The 20,657-nt window shown below is 40.7% G+C and overlaps 3 protein-coding genes, 1 long non-coding RNA gene and 2 pseudogenes across 4 annotated transcripts in view; 5 read left to right on the top strand and 1 right to left on the bottom strand.

Moving 5' to 3' along the window:
* LOC149104582 (uncharacterized) overlaps nt 1-20,657 on the top strand; it is a 148,006-nt gene that overhangs the window by 72,511 nt on the left and 54,838 nt on the right. The gene's annotated exons all lie outside the window — the stretch shown is intronic.
* Nucleotides 1-20,657, top strand: part of LOC149104585 (solute carrier family 25 member 32-like) — a 33,014-nt pseudogene that overhangs the window by 10,461 nt on the left and 1,896 nt on the right.
* LOC149104589 (uncharacterized) lies at nt 8-1,088 on the top strand. Its single transcript, XM_089270897.1, has one exon. The coding sequence runs from the start codon at nt 8-10 to the stop codon at nt 1,073-1,075; it is 1,068 nt and encodes a 355-aa protein (XP_089127023.1). The 3' UTR covers nt 1,076-1,088.
* Nucleotides 11,465-12,296, top strand: LOC149104588 (uncharacterized). The gene is made up of 2 exons (XR_016201221.1): nt 11,465-11,640; nt 12,092-12,296. It is a non-coding gene; the product is annotated as an uncharacterized LOC149104588 (long non-coding RNA).
* Nucleotides 12,475-18,516, top strand: LOC149104587 (uncharacterized). Its single transcript, XM_089271060.1, has 3 exons — nt 12,475-12,675; nt 13,409-13,811; nt 18,074-18,516. Exons 1-3 carry the CDS (start codon nt 12,520-12,522, stop codon nt 18,322-18,324), a joined length of 810 nt encoding a protein of 269 aa, XP_089127186.1. The 5' UTR covers nt 12,475-12,519; the 3' UTR covers nt 18,325-18,516.
* Nucleotides 18,560-20,235, bottom strand: LOC149104586 (uncharacterized; annotated as a pseudogene).

Below are 20,657 nucleotides of genomic sequence, written 5' to 3'. Positions count from 1 at the left end.
CAAAAAGATGGCCATGGCTAAGGATTTCGAGTACAATCTTGATGATCTCACTCGTCTCATGGAAGAGCAAGAACTTCACCCTCCTCCAGCTCAAGGGGCACGACCGAAGAAAAAATCCAAAAAATCAGCGAGCGCGAAAACCAGTGAGGGAATCACGCCGCCTGCAATCTCCTCCGAGATGGAACTCGAGCGTACTCGGCAGGACAACCTTAAACTACAACTCGAGATCACCAAGACACAGTTGGAATTGGCCAAGCTGACGGCCCCGAATGCAAACCAACAACAGCTTACTCCAGATTACGCGAGCTCTGATCTTCCGCTCGCGAATGTTCTTGCAGCCTCCACACCCTTGAATCCGGCTATCGCCAGTTTTCCAACTTTGGATACACTTCGCACGCGCCAGAAGGCATCCTCCACCTTACCAAACCAGTACGTTTTCTCCAGTAAAGGTACGTTGGAGTACGATCAATTGTCTATGAGTGAGTTCGTTAGTGGTTATTTAGAGTTCCTAAAAACACAGCCAGAGCTCTCCAGTTCGAGCATGCTCAGCCATTTACAGTTGCTCATGGACAAAGCGACTACTTACACCTGGGCCAGTGTCCGGAATTTTCACTTGTCCATACATAATGCCGTACAAAGCAAGCGTATGTTATGGTCCGACTTCGACAAAATAAGGGAGCGTGCCCAAACATTCTTTACGCATTTAGATCTGAGAGCCCCAAGTACCACCTCGCCTACTTCAGCTTTCAATCGTCTACCTAAAGCAAAGCAAACCAAGTCATGCGAGACGTGGAATTACACTGGGGAATGTTCTTGCGACGCTACCCAAGCCATTTACAAGGAAAACCACCGCTGCCGTGTTTGCGACAGTGCGGAACACCCAATGATCCATTGTAAGAAACGTAAATACCCCATCCCCCCCTCTTCCGCCAAATTCCTGTGGATCCGGCTGATTATCATCTCCTTGGCATGTGCATTGATGGCTTATTTTATTTTCATACGACTTTACCTTTTGGTCTGCGCTCCGCTACTATTGCCTGCCAGCGCACAACGAAAGCAGCGGCTTTTATTTTAAATAATCATGGCATTATGGCTTACGTTTACATCGACGATTTTTACGGCGCCGCACAACCCACTTCCTCTCACCATGCCTTCACATGCATGAACAGACTTTTTTCTGAGCTAGGATTACAAGCATCACCCGAAAAGGACACCCCACCAAGTTGTGAAATGACTTGTCTCGGCGTGCAGATCAACACAGCCAGTATGGTTTTAACCGTCCCTCAGTTTCGCCTACAAGAATTGCAAGAAGAGCTTTCGTCGTGGTCTACCAAAACATCTTGCACTAGGAAAGATTTGCAACGGCTCCTCGGAAAGTTGGCCTTCGTGACCTCGTGTGTCCGCCCCGGACGCGCTTTTATGTGCCGCCTAATCAACACCTTAAAACACGCTCCACTAAATTGTAAGTCACGAACTAAAATCCCAGATGACGTTCGATCTGATCTCCAATGCTTGATGTTTTTCTTGCAACATTTCAATGGTGTCTCAGTAATTCCAACTGACATTGTCGTCTCCAATCCTCACCTTTTTGCTACGGACGCTTGCCTTACCGGCTGTGGAGCCGTTTGTTTCGGCGAATTTTTCCACTGCAAGTTTCCGGACGACATCTTGCAGCAGCGTCTCCACATCAATCAGCTGGAATTACTAACTGTCGTTGTCGCCGTGAAGACCTGGCATAGCAAACTTCAAGGGCTCACTTTGGAACTCTTGGTCGACAATGAGGCCACTGTCCACGCTATTAACAATCAGCGATCCAAAGACCTTTTCATGCAGACCTGTCTTCGGGAGCTCTGGCTATGTTTAGCCATTAACAACATTAATTTACGCGCACGCTATGTTGAGGGCTCCGCTAATTTCTTTGCGGATGCCCTAAGCCGACTCCATTTAGGATCGGAATTCGCGACTCGAGTTTCTTCTGTACTGGCGGAGCAAGATTTCTGCGAGATAGCACTCAGCGACAGCGTTTTTCACTTTACAATTCTTTAAGCCATTTTCTCGTTTCTTTTTCTCTCGGCAGACGACTGCTTGGCGCTCTAGTCATATCAGTCTCAGCTCCTGACGCTCGCCTTCCAAGACTCAACCAAGAGGACAATGCGAACTTATCTCCGCGCTTTTCAGTTATTTTGTTCTCATTTTAAATTTCCCTTTTTCCCTGTTACAAAGGCCACATACCTGGCCTATCTCGCATTTCTCTCTCAGTCACTCAAGTCTTTTTCGTCGGTTAGGAATTACCTCAGCATTCTCTCGCATATCAATGAGTCTTTAGGTTATAGTTGCGCCTTTATAGGCGATTACGACACACGTCTCGCAAACCGGGCCGTCAGAAGGCTTTTAGGCGATTTCACCGCGCGCAAGCACGCCATGAGTGTAGATATCCTTTTACAAATCTCACGCCAATTCGACCCTGGCAACGTTTTCCATACCTGCATGGCTGCGCTTTTTCTCGTTGCCTTTTTCTCCTTTTTACGGATATCTAATTTGGTTCCGCGCACGCTCGGCGATCTTTCTCATCACAGTCCCCTTTTTCTAAGGCGCTCTAGTGTTAAATTTTCTGCTCGTGGTGCTGTCCTCTCGGTCACCCGCACGAAGACCCTACAATTTAATCAGCGTATTCTCGAAATCCCGCTTCCACTCATACCCGAGCCATTTTCGCCCCTGTTTGGTGTGTACATCAATAATCAGTACCAGCCGATTTTAGCACACCATTATAACTCTTTCATTAAGAGAGCAGTTTCCAGCTTAGGGTTGGATCCAACATGTTACTCGTCCCACAGTTTTCGTCGCGGGGGTGCTTCCTTCGCCTTCAATAATCGCGCTCCTACCGAGTTTATCAAGTCGCACGGCGACTGGCTTAGCGATGCTTATTTAGTGTATCTAACCATGTCAAATGACGAAAAGTTCAAAATCCTCGATTCAATCACCACCAAACTGCGACACACATTAACTCCACCTTTCTTTTCCTGGCTTTGGGGTCTCTTTTCCTTAGCGGAACGACATCAATAAAGATTTGTTTGTTTGCCCAGCCGGTCTCTCCCTTGTGTCTATCGTGGTGTGTGATGGTAATTGAGGGTTTTGGTACTTGGATCAAATACAGTAATTACTATGGTAACCCTGTCAGCGGTCATCCGCATTGTAATATATAGCGTGCGGTTTGTCAGCTTGTCAGCAATCGCGTGTCAGGAATTAAGAAAGACCCAGCCCACCCTACCCATGGGTCTCTTTTCCTTAGCGGAACGACATCAATAAAGATTTGTTTGTTTGCCCAGCCAGTCTCTCCCTTGTGTCTATCGTGGTGTGTGATGGTAATTATGTGCGAGTGAAATGTCCTTTAATTTTACGGGATCACTTACACAACGTATTTTTAAATAAAAGTGTGTCCACTGAATACCCCCACACTCCGCCCGGGCGTTAATTTTTCCCTGCTCGGTTAGTTTCACAAGCTAGTCATCAACATAAATTGTTCTTGGATTTCTCTACCACGAGCCAGCAAAGCTTGTAAGTGTTTTATTTCAGTTCTTTTCATGGTATTCTATTTCGCTGTGTTTATCATTCTTTTCTTTTCAGTCAAACCAAATACAGATACAAATACCAACGAATAAACATCGAGTTAAAATTCACAGCGTACATGTGTGGCTTACAAGCTAATTACTTGCACGGAGGATAAAACTGAATTATCTTGAAAAAATGAAAGACACCGAGACTTTAAGGCTAGAATAGGTGCTAATAAATGACCTGTAATGGATTTCAAAAATAACCACAACTCAAAGTTAACTTAGCATATACATGTAGGTCAGTGATACTAGAAGCTGTGAATATGATATGTTTTAGGGAATAGTATTTACATGTAAATCTGTTCATTTAGAGGCTGAAATAATGCATTTAGAACCTGACTCAATATTACTTTTTTCCTAGAAATCCACGGAATATCTTATAATGGTGTCATTGTCAAAAATGTTTGCTGCCACTGCAACGTATCCCTATCAAGTGGTCAGGTCAAGGCTTCAGGTAAGGACTGAACAGGGATTGTTTGATGTCATTCAAAATGGTGCAGCACTTCCCATACAAAGCTTTTTAGACCAGAGGGCGTTTCAAGAGCAGTGGGTCATGGGTTACATTGCATGGCTTTGTAGGACTAGTAACCAGTCTAGAGGAGGTTACCAATGGAGGCACGGCAACCCAGAATGTGTGGTGTTCAACTGTTGAACGAAGCTATTTGAGCTACATGTACAGTAAAATAATTGCGGTTGTTTAGCTGTTCGTCCTTCGCTTATTGCAATTTAATATTCAGGCTTTTAAAGTAAATGCTGGTAAAGTAAGGAGGGGTTGAAGGTGGGCGGGGACTCCCATTTGATTTCAAAAGGTCAGGGATGCTCGTCGTCTCGCTTAGGGGTTAAATCACGGATTTTGGTCTCACTTAGGATGTTTAAGACAAATCGGCACTCTTTTTTTGCCGTCAGAGTATCCTTTAGGGTAAGAAAAATGCTGTCATTTCCGTTTTAAATGGTATCTTTTGGCGGTCGAATGAAGCTCGAGCCACGCGTCATGGGAAGAACAGACCTTACTTTAAAGAACAGATTAAAAGATGGCAGTGTTTGCTGAGAGGAGGGTTCAATGTTAAGTCACGATACCTGAACTGAACTATCGCAATTGTCAATTTTCTAGTTTTAAGAATCAGTACACAATGGCCGAGTACAAACGAGTAGTGGACATAGTACGAAAAATGTTCAGGTGAGAGTCGAGTCGAGATCTCTTATTCAGCGAGAAACAATGAAATTAAATAGTCAATGGTTATTGTGTTCGACTTAAGCTAACAGTGCATGTCTGTTGACTGTCTTTAAGTTGTACTCTCCTTGTTTACCACGTCCTCTAACAAATTCTCGAGCATTGTGGCTAGGGACGTCTTCAGTAGAACAACAAGGGAAGGGACTCCTCTCTTGCCCCTCACGCCTGAAAAGATATAAGGTCCAAAGGGTTGAAAGTTTCCCCCCTTAACCCCCCCTCCTCCGCTCCTCAGTTATTGGAGCCAGAAAGGGTCCATTCTTACTCCGGGGCCTAAGCGGGTAAAAGAGGTCCATCTTAACTTCACTTTTCTATTGATTACGTCATCTGTGTTAATAGATCAGTAGTGCGTAGCTAATAAAATTTTCGGCGCTATGCCGCTTGGATTAAAAGTTCCTGAATTTCCAAATCCAGGCAAATGGTACGGAAATGTCCTACCAAAGCCTCTGGAAATTCCGAAAATTGTTAAATTTTCGAAAAACTAACCGAGCGAATCAACTAAGAGATTTGAAAAAAAATCTGCATGCAAAATAAAATGGAACGGAAATCCACGGGGAGAAACTCGACAAAATTTGGGCATACCAAAGTCTGGAAATTATGAAAAATGCTGTTCCACTCGGGAATTGCCGGTCTGGAGATTCGAACCGAAATTTTGGATGTAATGGAAAGCACCCTCCATCAAAATGCATTAGACATTCGACACTCCCTGGGGAGGGGGGGGGGGGGGGGTGAGGGGGGTATTTCCTTACATGAGCTGTATATGTGTGTGTGGCCGCAAAGGGTATAGTTTTTCAGCCGTTTTGGTCATAAATAGGGTATCGATTTAAGCTGATTTTGGCCATTTTGTTCGTAAATAGGGTGTGGGTTTTGCACTCTAGCCTTGATATGGATATGTTTTTAAGAAGAAGCCACTTTTTCATCATTATCGAAAAGAAAATTGACAAAAGCCCCTCACAAATTATGTTTATAGTAATTTAACATTGGTCTGAACTTGGGAACTAATTAATACACAGGTCTGAAACAGGGTTTTAAGTTAAGGGTCAGGTCATAAATAGGGTAGTGAATATTGCAGAATTTGGTCATAAATAGGGTAAGGGCAAGCGGGCCGCACAGCCCCATCCAGTTGTTCTGGTAGTACCCCCCCCCCCCCGGGGGGGGGGGCGACAAGTAGAGAATTATTAGTATTACTTGTCAGAATCAGCAGAAGGACGCTTTTTCAAACCCAGCAGGTGTCTTGAGCTCAACTGGGTAATGCGTGGCGTGTCACTGTAGTTATATCAATGTCGTCTTAACGTGACATCTTCCTGATGTATTCCATTTCAAAATTATAGATAAGAAGGGGTGAAAGGATTTTACAAGGGACTGGTTCCTAATGTTCTGAGGTAAGATGAATTTTTGACATATACAATAATCCCAAATTACCACTAAGTCTGAGAACTATGGTTGGCCATTCGTTTCAAAATTACAACAGGGTATACGCGGGTTTTTCTGCCGCGTATACTTGTTGACATACGTTACGTATGGGCTTTGAGCCCATGTATACGATTATAACATAAGTAAAGCAAAGCGCGCGCTCTGATTGGTTAATTTAGCGTCTACTATTTGCCCATGGGTGTACGCTGCTGACATGTGTGCTAATGTTTAAAAAGCAAATCTTTTGACAGACATTGTTTCCAAAGTAATGGTTGACGTCCTTCTCCCAGAAATGCGAAACTGGCTTCACAGTTGTGTGAAGATGAAACTTTATCGAGTTACTGGTGTGCAGTCGGTTGTCATGAATGAATTTTCGCGCGCTTGTTTTCTCTTGTCATGTAAGACTACAGGAACATTTTTTTGCGATGTAGCTTAATAAAAGGACTTCTGTTGTTCCAATGTCTCAGTGTTATGTTATAAAACAAATGGTAAATGCCACAGCTTGCACTATTGAGTTATGGATGCAATTGGGAGGTTTGCTAAGCACTCAAGAAGCTAGAGACGCTTCTTTCGTGCTTAGCAACCTCCCGCGTGCATCCATTTAACAAATAGATTCCATGTTGCCGTGCGTCTGTTCAGTAATAGATCACAGATGACGTCAAAATGTGTTAAGAACAAAAAAGTGGCACACGAGGCGATAGCCGAGTGTGTCACTGATGTTCTTATCACATTTTGACGTCTTCTGTGATCTATTACTGAACAGACGCACGGCAACATGGAATCTATTTGTTTTATATAATAACGAAACAAACTACTACCGATAAAGCTTTTTTTTATTTCAAAATCTTTCAACATAACTCGAAAGCCGGCCTTTGCCCACTTTGGTGAACACGAAAAAAGCCATTTGACGTAATCTATTGTCTATACAAATTGAAGCAATCTCATTGGTTGCTATGCGTAGCAAAGAATTGTGATTGGTCCGGGAAAATCACGCCACTGTCAAACTTGACTCAGGCGTCGCTTCTCGTGGAATGAAAACTTACAGCGAAAGCAGAATTGAACTGCGAAATCTACAAATCTCAAAGAAAATGCTGGATAAGTCAAGTCACTTTTTGTCATCAGAGCAGCCCTGTGAGCCGAAAAGCTTGGATGTTGTTTCGAATATTGCAGGAGTTGGAAAACTACGCTCGGAAAACTTGCGGCTGCGGTCAACCTGGAGGCCATTCGATTCGAGTTTTGAATGAAAGGAGCGTTAGTGATGGTGGAAATTTGTGTCCTCCGTGGTTGGTGATTCTCAAATCAGTTTGAAATAGTGTCGGAGACACCTTTTAGCTGCGATACAGTTGGCCGTGAGCTGTAGTGAGCTATACTTTGCTCGCTGCTGTGCCCTGAAACGGACTGGAACATTCGCATCGGAAAGCAAGGTTATGTGTTTATTTTAACTGATTTTAAGAAGTGGTTTTGATGTTTCATTCCAGACAATCACTGTGTCAACAATTATTTTGAGACTGAGAAAATTTCAATGTTTTAAATAAGTTAATCTCATAAACATTTTGTTTATTGGGTTTGTTAAATTCGAGACAAAGCAATGGTTCTCGGCTTACCAAGACTAATTTTGTGTTTGGTTTAGTCTCGCTCGACTGCCGACTGAGACTGCTCGAGTATTTTTTCTGAGTCATTGTCTAAAACAGAAACGGCTTTATCTTTCTTCTTCCTGCTAGACTATGCTTCTGGTACCTGTTCAATGCCTGGACAAGACTTTCTTGTACCTTATCTTTTGCCCAGTCATGTAAAATATTATCTAAATTCTTAAAACTTTCCGCCATTTTAAAACACAGAGGGAAAAACTTTGAAATGATGACGTCAATCGTGCGTCTGTCCTCTAATAGATCATAGGCGAGAACCAATCAAAATGGGAGAATAACTTGGGTTATTATATAAAACTCAATAGTAGACGCTATGGCGTTTACCATTTGTTAATTATTTATATCGCGTATATATGTTTCGTGTGCTAGTTCGGCCTGTTACGCAGAAACAAGGCGGAAAGGTAAGTCAACACCATTATCTGGGAATTCAAATCCTAGTGATGCTCTTTTGAGGTGTAATATTTGTGTGTTGTCCTTAGTGTTATGCCATTCCGCGATCGCTTGCAGAGCTCAGAAGAGAGCTCGGCATACCTGAGGAGATGAAGATTTTTAATGAAGACTTGGGAGAGCTGAAGGATGTTTCGTTGTTACAGTACGTAAGGTTAGAATACTAGCGTACGGAAAACATTGTTAAACTTAGTAACTGCTCGTTTTCATGTGTCAAAACCTTTTGAGGAACGAAGCGTAACACCGCAGGCACTGTTATGATTCAGTTAGATACAAGCTTAAATAAGTCACCCTGTATTTTGCAGTTTTTATTTTTTTAATTTTTTTTTAATTTTAATTAAAATTCATTTAAGCTTATTCCTTTGTTTTTTTCTCTTTTGTTTTTAATTTCAGAGATGGAGATGTTCTTTATTATGGTGATGTAGAGCCCTCCATGCCAGCTATAAACAAGGAACAATCTGGTAGGTAATTAAGAAGAAATAAACTTAAGCTTACTCTTCTTGTGAAGGTCATGAGCTTAACTGCTTTTGTCCATGTGGATTCAAAGACTTCATGTAACGTAAGTTACGTCTCTCTTTGCGAAACCTTTGAGAAGTACTCGTTGACAAGCTTGCAAACGCTGTCATAAAGAGAATTTATAGTTATTTGCCGGCAGTGTCAGATGTATTCTAACATTGAGAGATCCACCTGAGTAAATTCAGCTGATCTGGAGGAATGGTTCCTCAACAGCTTTCTTTGTTAGAATTTTATTTTATTAAAAGTCGTTAGAAACTGATATACAATCAGTTGGTTTCGTTCGTGGTGTTTTCAGGTACACTGTAGACTAGTGGCATTTCTCAGTTTTGGCTTCTCAAAATTATGGATCATGTATAAATGTTGCATAAAATTGATAAAATACAATGCTTGTCTGGATACATTCTGATATCAAGTTCCTTTAAAAAGGGGAATTTTGCAACAACTGTAAATGTAAGATTAAGATCCCACAGAGAGGATTTACTTACTGAACTTCCTGGTAGTTTTTGTTGTATGAATAAACTTTCTCGAGTTTACAAATAGTCTATGATGGTAGATTTAAGTTGTGTGATGGGGTGTATAATTTAAAGAATCATGGTTCCCACCGAGTGTGAGGATGCAATATTCATATGGGTTGGAGATGAGCGATTTTACAGCCATGCTGAGCTTGTCCTGCCTTGTTTTTTTTATTTGAAAACTACATAAAGGCTATTTAAAAAGACTGTAAAAAGGGCAAAAACTAACTGGGACATATTTCCTGATTGGTAGTGTCTGATGCTTTACGTTACATATTTGGCAATAGCCAACAAGAAACAGTGGTCAGTTATGGTGCGACAATTGATAATGCTCTGGCGAATATGAGCCATGTTATGAGAAGTTATGGGCAGAATGGACCAGTATCGAGGCGACAAAAAGAGCAAGAACTCCTTACAGTCGGACCATGGGAACACCTCAGAAAAAACGCAGAGTGGTACTGGCACTTTTTTACAACACAGCTGCAGAAAGAAGTAAAGATGAGCCATGGTGTTACAAATCATTTAGAGAAATCTGGGAAGGCAACATTGAATGTTCTGATCATAGCTCCGAGTCAGAAATTCTGAACACTATATATGTGTTGCTTACAATTCTTCTCCACCTACCAACAAGCCAAATATTACACCCTTGAAGCCAGAAGAGATACGTTTTGTTCACAGAGAAAATGGTAAAGTCACCACAAGGCAATCTGCTGTGTACGATGGGCCGGGAATTTCATGCAACTATAGACTGAGGGTTGTATTTATATTGAAGTCATTGTGGCAACTTCATGTACTGGTACCTGCACAAGTACTAGGCCTGTAAGTCCCATTAGAAGATAAATTTGGTTTTGTGACATGAATGTTTCTTTCCCTTAGCTAAACATAGGGCTAATATTTGTATAGGCACATTGGGTTATAACTTTTTCTGACACTGTGACAAATGTAATGCAGTGGGATGCACGAGTTTTTGTAAAACGAATCCCTAAAAGGTCCTGGCATTGCACAGTCTGGATGTGGCCCAGTGCTTTCTGTTTCACCACTTCCGCTCTGTAATAGGTGCAGGGAGACATGATGTCCTTTGGGACATTCAGCTCTCTCATTTTGTGTGCATAGATTCACTCACTCACATTCATCCACATTGTCCCAGCTGGGTCATGAGTCAGAAGAAGATCAAAAATAATTTAACAAAACAAAACAGTTATGGACTGTGTAAAGGACCTGTGATGGCATTACGTGAAAATACCAATTGACAGTTTATAGTTTTCTGCTTTCCATTTCTCAGCAGATGATAATGATCACAATCAGTTATTTATAATTGTGTTGTCCCCAACATATATTTTTTGTAGGATGACAATGCAGGTGCAGGTACATAAGCCATTACTTCCAGTACAAGCACAGCAGCAAGACAATCATCCCTCCACGATTATTTAGATTCACCTTATGCTGGCCGACCACAGTCTTCTAGACCTGAACAGATAAGGATTTCCCCCCACATTGTTGGAATCAGTAGGTTTATACTATAAATGTTATTTTGCATTTGCCACTGTTAGTATCTCCCCTTAATTCTAGTGACTAACTACTGTAGTGATGATATTAAAAGCTACATGTATAACATATTCATACAATAAAAATAGAAAATTTCATCAATAGATTGGTCTGAGTTTCCATGAGCTTCTGTTTTTTCAGAGGATAGAGTGTGCAATGCACTTGTCTATCGATTGACAGTGTCTCAAAAAGACATTCTCATATTGAGATCTAACTGAAAACAACTGTGGCACGTTTGGGTACAGTAATTTGTGTATATGCATGTATACTGTATTAGTGCCAGTGACTGCTCTTAATTTGCCCAATTAAGACATTTGCAAAGCCTTACCTTGGGTTGGGTGGTATGCCGGCACCATGTTACAATGTTAAAGTTTGTACTGATTTGCAGAATTTAGACAGTCACTTGACAGATAATTATAAGAACCACCTTGCATTACCAGAATAGAAAGAATAAAAACAACTGAAGACCTAATTTAGTAACTTTCTTCTCCTTTTTTGGTTTAGATGATCCAGAGCAACCAGGTCCTTAAGTTATACGATTATGGAAGTGCCAACATTATTCAGTCAGCATGCTCTGATGAATCTGAAGAAAGTAAAGTGGAAACCCTGAGAGAGATGTTCCCTGATAAGGATGGGGAACAAATTATTAAAACTAGCTCTCAGACAAGCTCAGAATGATGTAAGAGTTGCAGTCAACAAACTTCTCTTTGGAGTAATAAAAGGTGTGATTATAACTATAGAGAGTAAGTAGGAATAGTTACCATTAGCGCCTTTTTGTGCTTAATCTGTTTCAAAACTTTAATCTTGATGAAAATGCAAAACATTTCTATGTCTACTTGTCACGACTATTGTAATGATGTGACTGACTTGATATAACAGCTGATTCACTTTATTGTAGATCAACTTAAGATTACATGCTGCAAGTGTTGTGACATAGTAAATGCCATGATTTATGACATGTAGCACTTGAAAAGCTGACACATTTAAATGCAATATACATTTAATGGATGGCATTTTCTTCACCATCTCAGCAAAAACTGACTAGCACAGTTAAGACATGAAATAAACATTTTATGCAAAACATTATAGCTACATTTTATTGTTATGTTTGTGGTCAGTTTATATCAAGATGACAATTCATTAATTACTATTATCTTTCTTATTTAAATACAGAAACCACATGTGATCCTGATGAAGACAATAGTGATCAAGATGAGTGGCTTTGGAATACCCCTTTGGCAGCCTTACCGATTATGATGACAGATAATGCTGTCATGTCCCTCAAAAAGTTTACCGCTGAAGCTTTAAAGCCCTTTGGATGTGACATGGTGTGCAAGTGTACAGGAATACTGACCTCCTGAAGCAAATGCTGAGAAAATACAAGAATCCTGGGTTTGATATAACCAGGGCACTGTGTGTTGAATTTGTGGATGAATTAGGGGTAGATGCAGGTGGTGTTACTAGAGAATTTTTCCATCTGTTAATGGAAAGGTTGAAGAGTCAAGTGGGTTCACTAAATTTGTTTGAGGGTCAATGGGCATCTTATTCCAATTCATGAGTATGATGTCTTGTCTGGAGGATTGTTTGTCCTGGCTGGAAAGATGATACTGCATTCTATTCTCAGTGATTGTAATGGTGTATCTGGACTTTCCCCAGCTGTTGTGTCTTACCTGACTAGTGGAAAGAGGGATGCAGCAGTAGTTCACATAACTTTAGATGATATTCCAGACCCTTGTTTAAAAGAGAAGTTGACACAGGTTTGTTGAACATCAGAAATCTTTTATGTAAAACATGACCTGTATACATGTACATGTAATCTATGTACATGTATTAATTCTCCTTGAATATCTCCTATGAGAAGTTTATAAGCTTTCAAGCAAAGGGTAAATTAATTTATTTTGTATCCCTTTCAGTTAAGTAATTGTGGAGTAAAGTAATTTAGCTTAAATTGAGACAATGAGTTTTCAGTCAGTGACACAGGCATAGTGAGAAGAAATTGCAAGAATATATTGCACTCCAACCAGTATTCAAAGCTAAGCCTTTCTGGTTATTAGTCCAGATACTCCACTACCAGTTCAAGCTACAGGAGACTTGCAGGAGCTAAGGCCCTAAATTAATCATTTGATACAATGTATATTTTACAAATTAACACCTGGCCGCCATTGTCCAATATTTAAAAAAAAAAAACTGCTGGCAATGCTAAAACACCCAGGCCTCTAAGTCAAGAAACACCCCACTTGTGTAAATATATAACAGACTTAACAGGAAATTATTAGTGATATTATTAATATGGATTTTGTTATTTTCATTTGCAAAAAGAATGATTGTACAAATTGAAAATGTATAGGTCTCTGCAAATGTACTTGGGGGACCCCCCTATTTACCAGCTGGATGTCATGACCTGGCACCCCTCTGCCAAAACTCTTATTGAAACCCCAGAATCAATGTCCTTTATTTGTGACTGACAGTGATTTTCCTTTTTGATAATAGCTACTTAATTGTGGAGAAGACCAATTGCTCGCATTTACAGAACCAGGTAGCCCACAGGACATGACAGAGCTTCTAATGACAGCTGGCTTTCCTCATGTTACCATCACAGAAGATAGGAGGCATCTGGCATATGAATGCATTCTCCTTTATGAGGTCGTGACAAAAAGATTACCGGCGTTGGATGATCTAAGACGGGGTTTGGATGAAGTAAAAGTATGTGGTGTGGGTCTTCTTTCTTTGCTGGAGAGATATCCAGACCTCCAACAGAGAGTATTTCCCATGGACATGGGAATCATCGATGAAGGGAAAATGATATCACAGATGCAATATGAAGAAAGCAGAGATCCCCTCTGCCAACGTGCTGGGAACTTCTTCAGACAGTACATTGATGAGCTCTTCAGAGGTGATGCATGTTCCTTACTATACTCAAATTGACTTACAATAATGATGAAAAGATAATATCTTTTGTTGGGGACACATGGGGATGTTTTGATTTGCACTAGACTCGGGATTGAGTAGTCTGGGTTCAAGCTCTTGCTGGGATCATTCTGTTGTGTTCTTGGGCAACACACTAAACCCTCACAGTGCCTCTCTCCACCCAGGGATTCCAAACGTGTAAGGCGGATGAGGGCAACCCTTTGTTGGACTGGCATCCCATCCGGGAGAGAGTAGAAATACTCCCAATTGCTTCATGTTACATACAGTGCAGCTCAGATATGTCCGAACCAAAATATACGCGTAATTCGCGTCAGCCCAATACGCGTATACGCGTATGGATATACGCATAGACATACGCACATACGCGTATACAGTAAATACGCGTGTGCCTGATTGGTATGTATGAGCTAACCTTTTGTTTTTTCTTTTCTTAACAGGTCATTGTTGTTTTCAATGGCTTGACAGCTTGCCACAGAGCGAGAAAGAGTTTTCTTTATTTTGAATTCGCGTATACAGTATACGCGCGTATGCCTTCAGACTAGAGTTATTAGCAAAATGTTGGCTGAAACCGTTGAACATTTTGCAATTGGGCACTTGACAGAAAATTAACTGACTGAATATAATTAAAAGAGAGAGTATTTTACCGTTAAATCAAAAATTTAACGTTTTTTTTTTTTTTTTTTTTTTTTTTTTTTGTCAAATAGAACCTACACGCTTCAACAATCCCATCTTCAAGGAGCAAACACAACCGAATGATAATTTTTTTTCGACACAAAGTAAACACGGTCCAAGAAAGCGCGCGACTTGGAAACGTGTGCAGAACTTTTCCTTGAAGAAAATTAAAAATAACAAATGTGAGCGGCGCACCATAGAAACTTCGGTAAACAGTTCTTTCGTCGGGGAAAGTGTATTTTACCATTTGGAACGGTTTGTGTCAGAGATAACCGGAGATATCATTTTCTCGACAAGGTCTTCGGAACGCTTCAAACAATAAACGTTCTGGCAAGCGACTTGCCGACGCATGCCGAAACACAGAACTTTTCCTCGAAGAAAAAATAACTAAAAGTGAGCGACGCGCCAGTGAAACTTTCATAAACAATTGTTTGGCTAAAGAAAGAGCATTTTACCGTTTGAATGAACGATTTGTGTCAAATATAACCGGAGATATAATTTTTTCGACAAGGTCTTCGGAACGCTTCAAACGATATCCATCTCGCAAGCGACTTGCCGACGCATGCCTAAACACAGAACTTTTCCTTGAAGAAAAAAATAACTAAACGTGAGCAGCGCGCCATAGAAACTTTGATAAACAATTATTAGGCTAAAGAAAGAGCATTGTACCGTTTGAATGAACCAATTTGTGTCAAATAAAACCGGAGATGTCATTTTTTCAACGAAGATCTTCAGAACGGTTCAGACAATAAACACTTTCCAAACGACTTGCCGACGCGTGCCGAAACACACAACTTTTCCTTGAAGAAAAAATAACTAAACCTGAGCGGCGCACCATAGAAACTCTAATAAACAATTTTTTCGTCAAGGAAAGATTATTTTACCATTTGACTGAATGATCTGTGTCAAATATAACCGGAGATATGCATTATTTCGACGAGGATCTTCAGAACGCTTCATTTAGACAAACATTTCGCAAACGACTTGCCGACACGTGCCGAAATACAGATCTTAACTTGTAAAAACATTAAGTTCACGTGTTAAAATAGGGAGTTCAAGCGACTGTTTCAATATTCTTCCCATTTTTGGTAGCGTAAGATCAAGCAAGTGTTAATGAACGGTTGTTTGTCGGTGAATTTGCGAAGTGATCGAAAACTCGAAATATGACAGGTTTCATTGATCGGCAGGACGTTTTAACAACATGCAAATTTCGCTTTGAAGCCTTTTTCATTCCCAGAAATATAATGTTCTTTGTTTGGGCAGGTACTAAAACCCGAAACAACGAAACGAAACCACCGAAACGAAACCACCGAAACGAGCGGAACGAAACCACAGAGACGAGCGAAACGAGCGAAACGAGCGAAACGAGTAAAATAATAAGTAAATAAATGAAAAAAAGTTTACAAAAAAAAAACAGCCTTGATCTCTGGCACGTTACTATGGCAGCCTGATCTCGTGCCCAGATCCACACGTGTGACATCGTTAGATCTCAAACCTGTAAGATGGATGAGCGCAAGGGTGTCGACGACGACCACGAAGACATCGAGAAACAGGCGAGTATTTTTCACATTTTGAATGGCATTCTAGCTGAAACAAGAAATGTAATTTATCGCGGATTCGTAGGCAGTGGCGAATCGACAACCCCGGAGCCCAGGATGTACGGAAACACAATCTCAAGAGTATCCGTGAAGAGCCGAAGCGCCTAATAAGAAATTACTTTGAGAACTGCAGGAGTCACGAAGGTCTGACGTTAATATTATTAAAGCCTGTCAAGTCGCCCTCGTTTTTCTTTAGAGATATATATTAAAGAAAGTCCTGGTTCGCACGAAGAATACTGCAAAGTCATTCTCCGGCGAAAAGACCATTCGATTCGCCACCGTCTAAGAATCCACGATACGACCAGAAAACCTTTCTTTGAAATTAGATTTCTTGTTTTAGCTAGAATACCATTCAGAATGTGAAAATACCTACCTTTTTCTCGATGTCTTCCTGCTCGACACGCTTGCGCTCATCCACCTTTCAGGTTTGTGATGTCACGATATCACACATGAGGCTTGAGAGCAGGATCTGTGTAGGAGATGCGGCTGCCATAGTAACATGCCAGAAATCAAGGCTTTTTTTAAACTTTGTTATTTATTTACTTACTATTTTACTCTTTTCGGTCGTTTCGCTTGTTTCGGTAGTTTCGTTTCGCTCGTTTCGCTCGTTTCGTTTCGTTGTTTCGGGTTTTAGTACATGCCCTTTGTTTGACTAACAATGCTTCACATAAAGAAACTTGTGGGAATGCATAACAAAGAGACATATACGCGCGTATATACGCGCATATGTGCGCGTATATACACGTATATGTGCGCGCATTAACATACGCGTATACGCAAAATACGCTCGTATAATAAGCGTATGCCTAGTTCGCATATTCTTGGTTTTCACCAGTCATGTGATCAAAACTAAAAATCGTAACCATTCAATAAATAAATTCAAGAATCTAGGATATGATAGATGATTGCTATATAAACAACCTCGCCAAGAATCAGGTTTCTGCTGTTGTTCATTCGCTCGTTATTCGCAGAAGCGTGTCATCCAAATTTATAGAGCTTTGTATGGAGACGCCATGTTTGTGCCCTTCGGAGGGGCACAAACATGGCGACCGTAAAATAACAAAAACATCCGTCCTTGAGTTTTGCTATTGAAACGAACATTTTTACTCTAGTGCTCCGACACATTGAAATAAATGCTTCTTCTAGTGCAAGCACCGTTTATTCAACAAAAACTAAAGCGATAACTCGTCTTTTGACCTACGCGACAGTCTTTTGTGGCCGCCATTTTCATGTCACGCAACGCAAAAGCTTGGAGTGCTCTGTTACAAAAAGAAGAACTCTGTCCAGCTAAAACATTGCCAAACGTCACGTTCCTACAGGGCCTTTTATCTGATGAAACTAAAACCTCAGAAGGAAGGATAATTTCTAATTTTGGAATATGACTACGTCACATGAAAACCAAGAATACCTGAGCTGCACTGTATATATGTACAGAGACCGGAGATTGACACTGGTTTGATTGGCCATGGGGCTTGAACACAGAACTCATCTAATCTATTTCATTAATCTTGCGCAGGGCTCCTCTGTCTCAATAAGTAGCTAAATAACAGCCCTACAACATTTTGATTCATATTTCCAGTATCCACTAGTGTTACAAATTCCATTAAAAGGGTTTTAGTTATTTTAGTGCTTTGATTGGTCAATTAACTGGGTGTATTCTATTGTATGGCCTGCTAAAAAGTGCCGGAAGTCGTTGTCGTCTTTTTTCCTTCCTGCCAGGTTCAAAGATTTAGAGATATTATAAATATCTTACTAACCTCATTTCCTCGGTCCTTATGGTAAATTGTGGGTATTGAAGGGGCAAAACTTGAATTTACAGTATGGCCCTTGATCTTGGTAGCAAGAGGTCCCAGTATCTTTTTTTCGCTTTTTTTTTTTTTTTTTTTTTTTTTTTTTGAAAAGTACATATACCTGCTGCATTCTCTGACAGGATTTGTGCTGTTGTTTCACTCAATAGATGATGAAAAGGGACAGGAAGTCTTGCATGACTTGATGCTGTTCTGGACAGGATACCCGTCACTGCCAAATGACCCCACAACTATCCTGCATATAAAGTATCTTGCAAGCAGTGTTACCAAAGTTTTGGCAGAGGCCAATACTTGTCCACTCACTCTTTACATTCCAGTTGTACATGCGGAATACAAGATTTTCAAAGATCACCTAGATAAAAGCATTACCTTTGGGAAGTATGGTTTTGGTAAAATTTAACAGCTTAAGACTTTTAGAACATTAGGTAGATTAAATTTGGTCAGTTTTTTTGATAACACAAAGTTGTTAGAAAACAGTTCAGTTCACATTTTTATGATCCCAGCGTTATTGCAGCCTTTCGTTCAAGTGCATATTGGTGATTTATAAGATCATGGTTTTGATTTCATGAGTAATAAAGTTTTATTAAGTGTGTTTTCTCAGTTTTATTTCATTTTAACTCAAAAGCTATGTCACCTGAATCATCCTGTAATTTTTAAGAGACATGTATTTCTGCCAGTCGAATCTTAACAGTGTATCATGCTTTAGCAAACACAACAGTTGATGATTAGTCACTTAATTCTGGCGTGCTTGCACTAGTCTCAAAATAAGCTGTCGAGCTGCCAAGTAAAGATCCACTCCATAGTTATTACTAGCTGAAAGAGGTTGTATATGCATGATATCTGCACGTTCTGTGTTATTCAATGGCAGGTTTGTATCTGGTACCTCAACACTGCCCAGGTCAAACTCATTTGGTGTAGGTCCCGTTGGGTCTTCACCATATAACTCATCTGGTTGGCTGTTATCATCAAATATGTCCCTGACAGCAGTATTTCGAGTATTATCTTGTGAAATCATACCTTTCACCCAAATTTGTTGAGGAGTCCAGTGACCCTCTGTGCGTACAGGATGATTATTCCATGCTTCAACTAGGAGGTTTAACTGATGGTTAATTCTGGGAAGAAATATGTAATGCAAACAGAACAGATCGATTATGCTGGTCGATTCCAGGATGCCATTTTCCTCCATCTGGTAGAACAGGGTATAGAAAAAATGAGCCACTCCAATGAAGACATCTCTCCAGAGACGTTCAATTCGTTGGTTGTGTACAGACAACCCAGTAATTATGCTTCCCCTGTTTAACCCCCTGTGCTGTAGCATAGCTCTTCCTACCTCTACATTTCCACCCCCTTTGTCTGAACGCACTCTAGAGGGCCATCCATAACTTTGCACGGCAGCTAAGAAGAGAGCGAGTACAGTTGCAGCTGAATTGTTTGTTCCACAACTTAAATACACTACAAGTCTGGAAAACCCGTCAATACCACCATGTACTACAAATCTCCAACGGATAAGGCAATGTAAGCCATCAATGTGCCAGAGAGAATTAGATCCCCTGACGCTGTAAACACGCCTTGTGATGGTATTGAACCACCTCATAGCAGACCCTGCTGGGTCAGTTCGAACTAAACTTTCCCTTACACGCTGACGCTGAACATAGAGATTTCTACTTTGCAAATGTCCCAGCATCATACTGATACCAGAATTGGGAAACCCACGTCTTATTTCTCGAATCAGTGCATCTAAATCAGAATCTGTGAGGTTCGTATAATAACATCGACTGGAGAATGACTAAATGTTTCCAACTCTACGCCGAAGAGTAGCTCTGGAAACTAATAACATTCTTGACATCTGGGACTAAGTAAATCTCATTCTGTTTCTTAAAAACTCCACTTGAGGTATTGATATTTCATAGGATGGACGACCCACTCTTCCATTAGAAGCTGATAAAGTTGGCAAAGTCCTAATGGGGCGTACTGAGGTGCATGAAACTGCTCTTAATGCCAGCATTTCCCATCTATGTAGTAAACATTGAAGTTGTCTCACCACCGATTCAAGAGGTGGTATTCTTCCAGCATTCGCTTGGGTACCTCTCTCCAATGAATCAACTAAACGTTTAGTTGGACAGAGTCCACCGCAACTTCAAGGCGAATGATCAAGTTCTCCGCCATATTAAGATCAGCTTGGGGATAGAATCTTGCGGAGTCATTCAAAAGGGCGCGTAACTGTTTCTAGAAGCTCAGTTGTTGGAGAGCAGTGACAAACATTCAAATGCAGATAAACAAAGACAAGACTTTTGACCACTGCCACCGCCATATTGACAATTACTAGTCAAAGTAATCTTCATTGCTATCATACACGAATTGCAATGCTGTCAAAAGGCACTTTCATGTGGGCACATACAAAGTCCTCTGCGAGACACGCATATACGCGCATTTTAGCACGCGTATATATGGGTCCTTGTAGGACGCGTATATTTGGGCATTTATTTCGCATATCCCCGCACTTAAGTTTACGCGAATATATGGCCATTTAAAAATGCGTATATACGCCATCTAAATGGTCGTATATATGGCCTTAAAGCCATACGTAACGTATGTAAACAAGTATACACGGCAGAAAAACCCGCGTATACCCTGTTGTAATTTTGAAACGAATGGCCAACCATAGAGAACATGCATTCATTTTTGCGTCTCTCCGCGTTGTTTTTCAATCGTAGTAATGGGGACCAGGATTAC

Source organism: Orbicella faveolata, unplaced genomic scaffold (assembly GCF_042242905.1).
Source record: "Orbicella faveolata isolate gen_17 unplaced genomic scaffold, um_ofav_v1 contig_34, whole genome shotgun sequence".
Taxonomy (NCBI): Eukaryota; Metazoa; Cnidaria; class Anthozoa; order Scleractinia; family Merulinidae; genus Orbicella; species Orbicella faveolata.
This window is presented reverse-complemented; position numbering and strand designations above follow the sequence as displayed.